Here is a 9,779-nt window from a genome sequence, read left to right as displayed (position 1 = left end):
AAAACAACAGACTGTTCTTTCTGGTCAACCCCCCACCCCAACACTCTAAAAATGAGGAAGTCGTGAGGGCTCCCAGAAAGAGGAATGGGAGAAGGCACACCCTTGAGATTAAGTGCAAAGCTAGCCCCAAACCCGAACCCAACCCCACCCACCTCTAACCTCTGCACGTGCACCAGTTACAATCCACTCCGTGTTGTTTGCTGTTAAAAGTCCCAAAATACAAACCACTGGAAACAAAACCCAGCAAGACTGTCATGTGTACTAGCAGCTTCTGACTTGGTCCCTCCCACATCAACCCTCGGGGATTTACTTCTCCACTCTGACTGACTTCCTACCCCTGGTCATTGCTGCACAGGGAAGCCAAGAGTCACTGTCTCCAGACACAGGTAACTGGGCTGGGGTCACCAGGGAGACCAGTGGGACAGGGAATGTGTTAGAAGAGGCAGGGAGAGGGGGAACTTTGGGCATCGGTGGCCCTAAGGAGGAAGAGATACAAGAGGATAGTGTGGGACTCGATTGCTTTATTGGATTCCAGGTGAGACAAAGACCTAGATGTAGCCCCAGCGGTGGCTCAGTGGCAGCCCAATCATCGTCTCGAGCCCCAGTCCTACCCTGATCTCAGTTTCGGTCCTAGATCCAGTTTGAATATTCGAATCAGTCCTGATCAAAGTTTGAATTCAACCCTATTCTGTTACCAGTTTCACTGCAGGCTTGGGCCCAGTTTCTCCCATGGCTTCAGTCTGAGTGCAGGTGCCAGTCCAAGGGAAGGGCACACTCTCAAGACGGGCCCATCGTAGACCTAGCAATAGCAATAAGCTTAGCTTTGGGCATTAACTCCAAATTCCAAACTCAGCTGAACCCTGCTACTTAGTCCAGTCCTGACCCCATTTCTAATTCAGTTGCATGTTGCCCGCCTTTGTAATTTTTCTATTTATTTATTTATTTGTGTGAGTTTTACCTGCATGGATGTCTATGTAGCACGTATGTGCCTGATGCCCACAGAGATCAGAAGAGCGTATTCAATCTCCTGGAACTAGAGTTATGGGTGGTTGTGAGCCACCATGTGGATGCTGGGAACTGAACCTGGGTCCTCCGAGAAAGAAGCATGTGCTCTTAACTCCTGAACCATCTCTCACCAGCCCCTTTTCACTCTAGTTAGAGCACATGACATATTTGATCTCAGTTCCGGTCTGTATCTCAGCTCTAAATACTGCTTCTAGCTTTCTCCTTGGTCCCAGCTCTGTATCACCCTAGATCCTGTCTCTCACTTTCAGTTCTGACAGCCCCAACGGCCTAGTGTTTGTCCGAGCATGACAGTTACATATGAGAACTTCCAGAACTTGCGGAGCGAGGAGCAAAACCCAGAGCCTGGAAAGGGTGAGAGAAAAGCAGACATACACTCCTAGCAGGTCCTCCTCTCCGCGAGTCCACTAGGATTTCTGCTGTCATAGTCTGTCTATGTATCCACCCTGGGCACTGTTGTGTGCCTCACTCAACTAAGGACAGGACTAAGCACTGGCGGCCCGTTGTGAAGAGGATACAAAGTCCTCAATAAGACAGGACCAAGGAAGACCTTGGTGATTTGGCTTCCTGTGCTCTGTGGGGAGATAAGGAGTGTGCAGTGCACTTAGTTGGATTTGGAATGGAACTCTTTTATTTGACCCTGCAGACATGTGTTAGGGACCTGGCTGCCCCTATTTGTGCCCTATTGTGCCTCCCCGCTCTGATGTCAAGACCTCATTAGCACTGTGCTAGATTCTGTGTGCTTATATGCATGTGAATTCCTAGTGGGTGTTAAACACGACCTCAGGGCTGTGAGAGGTTCAAGGAACTGCAAATGTTCAATGCTTTGGAGGCATCAAACGCCCGGGCACCCAGAGTCCCCCAATTCTTTAGCTATGTCCCCTCCACTTCCAGTGACAAGCCTTCGGCGGTCTCCTCACCCCAGAAATCCCTTCCCTTCTTTCTCTCTCCCTCTTACAATCTGGAACCCCTGAGTCTTGACACCCCCTCTTATCTTTCAGCGGCTCCTCCCCAGTCCTTCCTGTGGAATGTCTTCTCGTGGACCCACCTCCTCCTCTTCTCCTTGGGCCTTGGCTTCCTGCTGCTGGTGGTTGTCTCTGTGATTGGATCGCAAAGTGGGTGCCCTCAGCATCGCAGGGAAGAGAGGAATCGCAGGGGTGTTGGTGGGCAGGGAAGAGAGGAATCGCAGGGGTGTTGGTGGGCAGGGAAGAGAGGAATCGCAGGGGTGTTGGTGGGCAGGGAAGAGAGGAATCACAGGGGTGTTGGTGTGCAGGGTGGACGGAGGCAGCGATGGGTGCAAAGACTTAAGGACAGCAGTGAGGGCCATGGCAATGACAAGGTTAACAGCAGAGACACATAATGGACAGGGACCTGTGTGGGGACACTGGTGGGGACACGAGGACCCATGAAGGGGATGGCTGCTGGCCATGTGACTCATTCTTGTGCATTACCTCACCTCCTAAGCCTCAGTTGGCTCCAGTGCAATCCTGGGTAACAACGGTGTCTGCCCCAGTGCGACCCAGAATGCTACCCTGCATGCAGTGTGCATCTTCGTGCTGCCACAGAGGGGACTGAGCAATCTTGTTCTGACCATTCTATCGTCCCCATCAGATTCCCAGTTAAGGAGAGACCTAGGCACCCTGAGAGCCAGTTCAGAAAACCTCACCTCCTACATGAAGGCTGAACTACAGGCCCTGAACTCCAAGGGTGAGTTGGGCTCTGACCGGGTTCTGGATAGGAGTGGGCTGGGCAGGGAGGACAGAGTCCTGATCCAGTCCCTTGTTCCGCAGGTGACAGCTTGCAAGAAAGGATCAGTTCTCTGAAAGTGGACGTGGACGATCACAGGCAGGAACTGCTGGCAGGTGAGAGGCCCGGGTCTCTAAGAGTGGGCAGAGGGTGTGGGCAAATGGGTCCCTGGGGCTGAACCGTCGTCTTCCAGGCAGAGACTTGAGCCAGAAGGTGACTTCTCTGGAGAGCACAGTGGAGATAAAGGAACAGGCCCTGAAAACAGGTTAGAGCTTGGTTTCCTGTACCCTGGGAGGAGGTGTGCGTGTGTGCAGTGTGTGACGTTCCTAGCTGAGCCCTGTGCAGGCCACCTGAGCACCAGGGACTCGCCAAGCAGCTGTGGCAGTAGAGCGCCGTTCTCACGTCCATCTGTGTGCCCCAGATCTTTCTGCAATGACGGAGCGTGTCCAACAGCTGGGGAAGGACTTGAAGGCCCTGTCGTGCCAGCTGGCCAGCCTCAGGAACAATGGTGAGGAGGTGGACGGGTATAGTTTGTTCCAGTTATTGGAATATGGCATAGTAGACAGTGCCTCTGTTCTCCACCCCCCCCCCTTTTCCTTTTGTAGACTCTAAAAGGACCTGCTGCCCCCTTCACTGGATAGAACACGAAGGCAGCTGCTACTGGTTCTCTCAAACTGGGAAGTCATGGCCTGAGGCGGACAAGTACTGCCAGCTGGAGAACGCTCACCTGGTGGTGGTCAACTCCATGGAGGAGCAGGTGATGTCTGGGTGGGGAGGCTCCTTGGGGGGGGGGCTCTCTGGTCTAAGGGACAGGTTACCACACCCTCTTCTTCTTCAGAATTTTCTACAGGATAAGTTAGCCCACGTAGTCACTTGGATGGGCCTCACAGACCAAAACGGGCCCTGGCGATGGGTGGATGGAACGGAACTGGAGAAAGGCTTTAAGTGAGTGTGTGTTGCATTGTGTCCTCATCTAGTGGCCTTTGGCCAGAGATGACCTCTTCTCCCAAGGCTTTGGCCCTGGGACAGGGGGTAGAGTCTGGATTCTGGAGACTCACCCCTGTGTCTGCTCATAGGAACTGGGCCCCAGAGCAGCCAGATAACTGGTACGGACATGGGCTTGGAGGAGGCGAGGACTGTGCTCAGTTCACCTCCGCTGGTAACTGGAATGATGACGCCTGCCAGAGGTCCTTCCGCTGGGTCTGCGAGACAGAGCTGGCCAAGTCTGGCTAGGAGCTCCTCCACCTAACTTATGTCTTCAGTGCCTTCAGCTGCTAAAGCCTGGAGTTTGGAATCCTCCTACCCAGTCTCGACTTTCTTGGTTTTTTTTTTGTTTTTTGTTTTTTTTGTTGTTTTTTTTTACTGAGAATTTTGAGTCAGGGGAAAGGATTGCGTTTGAGATGGGTAGTGTGGTGACCCGAAGGGTGAGGCTATTGGAATCTGTGATAGCTTATTTTAGCCAACTTTTGAATGTAACAAAATTAAATACTTTTTGTTGATTTCTGTGTTGTTTTATTCATATCAAATTGGATAACAATATGAAAAACTATATAGATCTCAATCTAGCATTTACCCTCTTTGACTGAATAAAAGCAAATTCAAAATGTGGGTGGGTAACCTAATGTTCCCCAAGAGACATACAGAAAGCATTCAACGGTTGTGGTTGAGTTCCCAAGAGCTCCACGTTTAGTAGCTGTGCCGGGTCTATAACCACACTGTTAAGAAAACGATGGAACTGGATACAGTGTCTCACATCCGTAGTTTCAGCCCCTGGAAGGTAGAGGCAGGAGGACCATTGCTAGTCTGGATTCCACTATAAGTTCCAGGTCAGCTAGGGCTACATGGTGAGACACTGTCTCAAAACTGAAACAGGAGGAACCTTTGTAAACCATCCTAGGAAAAGGAAAAGCAGAGTTGCATGCTTGTGGTTATACTCCTGGGACTCCACTAATCAACGCCTGTGCTTCAGAAATCCTGGAAGCAAACTTACTGCTGTGTGACATTGCTCAGAACAAGCAGAAGCCATATTCACAGACAAGCGGCAAATCCCACGAGCAAAGCACCCAGGATCTAGAGACTGCAGGAGAGAAGTCCTGACTTCACTACATGGAATTGAGGCTCTTTTCAATTAGTATGCGCAACACTCTAAAATTATAAAATCATTATGGAATTTTCAAACAAGATTAGCTTTTGTTTGATCTTCTCCCCCACACTTCTCTTCTAGCCCCCTTGTGTTCTTCTAATACCCCCCACCCAGTAGCTTTCTCTCGAGTCTCACATCACATTTGCCCACCCCGCTCCCAAATCCCTCTCCCTTCTCCTGGCCACCTTTCTGGTTTCAGCTTCTCTATCCATGCTTATCCCTACTTATATACCTATTTATAGACTTGATGAACTACAACCCTTATGGAAAGAGAACACATGATTTTTATTTTTCTGAGTCTAGGTCACCTTACTTAACACAATATTTTCCCAACCCATCCATTTTCCTGCAAAATTCGTGGTTTCTGTTTTCTTCACACCAAACAGAATTCCATTGCGTGTACATATCACGTTTTCACTATCCTCCCATCAGCTGATGAGCGGCTAGGCTGACTCCATGTCCTTGCTCTTGTGAATAAGACAGCAGTTAGCACGGATGCTCAAGTGACCCTGTGGTCGGTTACAGAGCGTCCCTTGAGTATCTTTCCACTAGTGAGACAGCTGGGACTTACGGAAGTCCTAGGTTTTACTCTTTTTGAGGCACGTCCATGCTGATTTCATTAGCTGACTCTCTGCTAACACTGGTATGGTGTCTTTTTTTTTTTTTTTTTTTTTTTTGGTTTTTCGAGACAGGGTTTCTCTGTGGCTTTGGAGCCTGTCCTGGAACTAGCTCTGTAGACCAGGCTGGTCTCGAACTCACAGAGATCCGCCTGCCTCTGCCTCCCGAGTGCTGGGATTAAAGGCGTGCGCCACCAACACCCGGCTTGGTATGGTGTCTTAATTAGAATTTATATTGCTGTGATAAGACACCGTGACCAAAAGCAACTTGTGGAGGAAAGGGCTTATTTCATCTTAGAGATGTCCGGTCACACTCCGTCACTGGGGGAAGTCAGGGCAGGAACTCAAGGCAGGAAGCCATGGAGGAGTGCTGCTTACTGGCTTGCTCCTCACGGCTTATTCAGTCTGCTTATACAACCCAGTATCAGCTGTCCAGGAGTGGCACTGCCCACAGCTGGGCCCTCCCACATCAATCATTAATCAAGAAAATGCCTGAGAGACTTGCCCATAAGTAAATATTAGGGAGGCAAGTTTTCAAATTAGGTTCCTCTTCCCAAGTAACTAGCTTGTGTCAAGTTGAAAAGCAAAAAAGTCCAACCAGGACTTAAGGGTTTTTTTTGCTGCTGCTGTTATATGGGGTTTTGGTTGTCTTTGCTTTGCTTTGTTTTGAGACAGGGTTTCTCTGTGTAACAGCCCAGGTTGTCTGGGAACTAGCTCTGAAGACCATGATGGTTTATTTACTCACAGAGTCTCCTGAGTGCTTAGATTAAAGGCGTGCACTACTCCCTCCATGCTTGACTTAAAGGTTTCCATTTCCTTACATCTTCACCAGCATTTGCTGCTCTCTCTCTCTCTCTCTCTCTCTCTCTCTCTCTCTCTCTCTCTCTCTCTTCCTTCCTTCTTGCTTTCTTATCTTTCTGTGAAACAGGGACCCACTGTGTAGCACTGGAACTTGCTCTGTAGATGTCACGCCCCACCTCAGCCAGCAAGGAATGGCGCGACCGCCGGGGCTCTCCTCACTGCAGTTTATTCCAGGACTTTATTCACTCCCTCTTCCTCTCTTCCCCTCTCTCTCCGTTGACCTCTCTCCTCTCTCCGGGCAAACCTCTCCCAGCCCTTAAGTAGGCATGGGCTGCCAATCCCGGATTGCCAGGTGGGCACTGCCCATAGGTTCACGCATATGCAGGCAGCTGATAATCATTGCGTGATCATAGCATAGGTCAGACTTTAGCCATAGGAGTTGATTATACATCTCCATCAGTTGTGATTCCACGCAGCTCGCTACATGTAGATCAGGCTGGCTTTGAACTCACAGGATCTGTCTATCTCTGCCTCCTGAGTACGGGATTAAAGGTGTGCATGTCCACTATACCCAGCCTCCTCTTTTCTTGATAATAGCTATTCTGATGGAACCTCAAAGTCGTTTTAATTTGCATTTTCCTGATGGCAAAGGACACTGAACATTTTAAAATACCTATTTGCTATTTATATTTCTTCTTTTGTTCATTTTTTTCCTTAGATCTTTTGTTGATTGACAGTTTTGTTTTAGTGTTCCATTTTTGCGGTTAGACAGATAAAGATCTATCCTAAATATTAACCCCTGTCTAGATGGATAAGATATTTTCATTCTGTGGGCTCTTTGCTCTGCTACCTCAGTGGTTCCCTTTGCGATGCAGAAACATTTTGTCTTCTGCAGCCCTGTTTATTAATTCTCGGCACTAGTTCCTGTCTTATTGGAATCTTGTTTAGAAATCATTTGATTATCTGTATCCTGAAGGGCTCTCTCTGTTTTCCTGTAGCAATTTCCGTGTTCCTGGTTTTAATTTAAAGCTGATCCACTTTGAACTGACTCTTGTACAGATACAACTTTGTTCTTCTAAAAGTGGACATCCAACCTTGTCATCACTGTGTATTAAATCGGCTGTGGCAAATATGAGGAGACCGCAGCTGTGTGGGCTGATCTCTGGGACCTCTCACTGGTATATAAGTCTGTTTTGTTTTGCCGATATCGTGCTATCTTTGTCTCTGTAGCTCTTAGTATAAGTTGAGGCCAAGTATGGTGACACCTTGAGCTGTGCTCTTTCTGTTAAAGATGAGAAACACTAAGATTAACAGAACCAATACCCAAAGATAGGGTGGAAGGCAGACCAACTGGGCATTACTGAGATTTATGAGATTACTAACAAAATGGGGCCAAGTATTTGCCCATAAGTAAGACTTCAGCTAAGAACAAAAAGGAAAATACTCTGGCTGTGATAAAACAAAAATGAGCATTTAAGTACATCCTTTAAAACCTGCATTGGGGGCTGGAGAGATGGCTCAGTGGTTAAGGGCACTGACTGTTCTTCCAGAGGTCCTGAGTCCAATTCCCAGCAACTGCATGGTGGCTCACAACCATCTGTAATGAGGTCTGGCGCCCTTCTCTGGCATGTGGGCATACATGGAGGCAGAATGTTGTATACATAATAAATAAATATATCTTAAAAAATAAAAACCTGCATTGATATATATTACTTTACCACCTCTCTAATTAATTTTGGGCTTAAGAGGAAGTGGTAAAGAAAATCCCACTGGTCTAGATATGAACAATGCAAGCTCAGCAAACTGAAACTGTGGACTGGTACAAAGCGGTTCTCAGGAGGAACTGCATGTCATCATAAGAATGAAGTAGAATAAGTGTTTTTAACTTACAAAAGTTTGAGAAAGGACAGAAACTCCTCCAACTCCCTTAGTCAGTAATAAAAGTCTTCAGGAACCCTTATGGGGCAAAGATCTATTTTGGCTCTGGGTTTCTGTGGTAGTTTGAATGAGAATGGCTTTCATTGGCTCATACATTTAAATACTTGGTTCCCAGTTGGTGGAACTGTTTGGGAAGGATTTGGAGGTGTGGCCTTGTTCCAGGAGGTGTGTCACTGGGATTGGGCTTTAAAGTTAAAAATCCAAATCCTTATCTCTGTGAATTCAAGGCCAGCCTGGTCTACAGAGCAAGTTCCAGGACAGCCTGAGCTACACAAAGAAACCCTGTCTCAAAAAAAAAAACACTGAAAAAAAATCCGAATCCCAGTCTTTCTCTCTCTCTCTCTCTCTCTCTCTCTCTCTCTCTCTCTCTCCCTCCCTCCTTTCCTCCCTCCCTCTCTCCTGCCCTCAGATCAGGATCTAAGTTCTCAGCTAATGCTTCAGCGCCACACCTGCCTGCTTGCTGTCATGCTTCTTCCACGGTGGTCATGGACCAACCCTCTGAAACTGTGAGCAAGTTTGACGAAGTCAAGTGCTTCTTTCTGTAAGTTGCCTTGGCCATGGTGTCTTGTCACAGCAACACAGCCGTGACTAACACACACACACACACACACACACACACACACACACACACACACATTAAAAAAGGATAAGCACAGTGACAGTAGTGGCAGCAGTCACAACAGTCACAATGCCAAACCAGTTAGAGAAAGCAAAGGAATGAATTTACTCATAGTGGTGATGGTGAGTGAGATGACCCCAAAGAGAAGACATCCAGAGTTACACATAACTCGCAGGTGTGCCTGGAATGTCAAGGAAGAGAAGAACAAGATGACTCCAAGCCTCGATGCTTTGGCCATCAGGCTGGAACAGTCCTGAGGAAGGAAGGAGAGAGAGCGGCTTTTCAGAGGATCCTGATGAAGATGATGATGGCTCTGAGCAGGAAAGTGGTCACAAAGGATCGATGATGGGGATGCTGTTCTGACAGCCCATTTGTGTCTCCATTGCAGCAGCAGGCACCCACCGCTGCCTCCTCCTCAGATAGAAACACCTCCCACACCAGCTCCCAAAGCTTCTCTCTGACTACCACTTGCCCCACCTTCGTGGCCATCTGGATGACTTCTGGGGCCTCTCCTGGGGAGGCCCAAAAATGTGAGCCTATTTCCACCTCATCTGAGGGTCAGAGAGTTTGGAGGTTGCTCAAATTTGATGACAACAATTAGGGCTACACCTCCTGAATCAGGATGTGGTGACTTGGTGCTTTTGATATTAAGATGACACATACAGGTAGATCCACTCCATCCTGACAGATGGTCAGGACATGCAAGCATACTCTGCTCCTTCTTTTGTAATAGGAGGTTACCCGGGGAGTGACTGCCTTTAGGATACTTGGTCTAAGGTGTCTTCACTGCCTAAACAACAGAATGCTGATGACTTGAGTCTCAAAGTGTTGAGCAATTAACTGTTCCAATTGTCCTTTGTATCATGTTAAAGAAGTTTTTTGTTGCCTTCTT

At 48.0% G+C, this 9,779-nt stretch overlaps 1 protein-coding gene across 1 annotated transcript; it reads left to right on the top strand.

Moving 5' to 3' along the window:
- The first annotated feature begins 235 nt into the window (after positions 1–235).
- On the top strand, positions 236–4,268 carry LOC142831975 (C-type lectin domain family 10 member A-like). The gene is made up of 10 exons (XM_075942395.1): positions 236–386; positions 1,275–1,377; positions 2,025–2,138; positions 2,635–2,730; positions 2,814–2,885; positions 2,963–3,034; positions 3,191–3,277; positions 3,375–3,526; positions 3,608–3,714; positions 3,846–4,268. Exons 2-10 carry the CDS (start codon positions 1,311–1,313, stop codon positions 4,000–4,002), a joined length of 924 nt encoding a protein of 307 aa, XP_075798510.1. The 5' UTR covers positions 236–386; positions 1,275–1,310; the 3' UTR covers positions 4,003–4,268.
- The last annotated feature ends 5,511 nt before the right edge of the window (positions 4,269–9,779 follow it).

Source organism: Microtus pennsylvanicus, chromosome 11, assembly GCF_037038515.1.
Source record: "Microtus pennsylvanicus isolate mMicPen1 chromosome 11, mMicPen1.hap1, whole genome shotgun sequence".
Taxonomy (NCBI): Eukaryota; Metazoa; Chordata; class Mammalia; order Rodentia; family Cricetidae; genus Microtus; species Microtus pennsylvanicus.
This window is presented reverse-complemented; position numbering and strand designations above follow the sequence as displayed.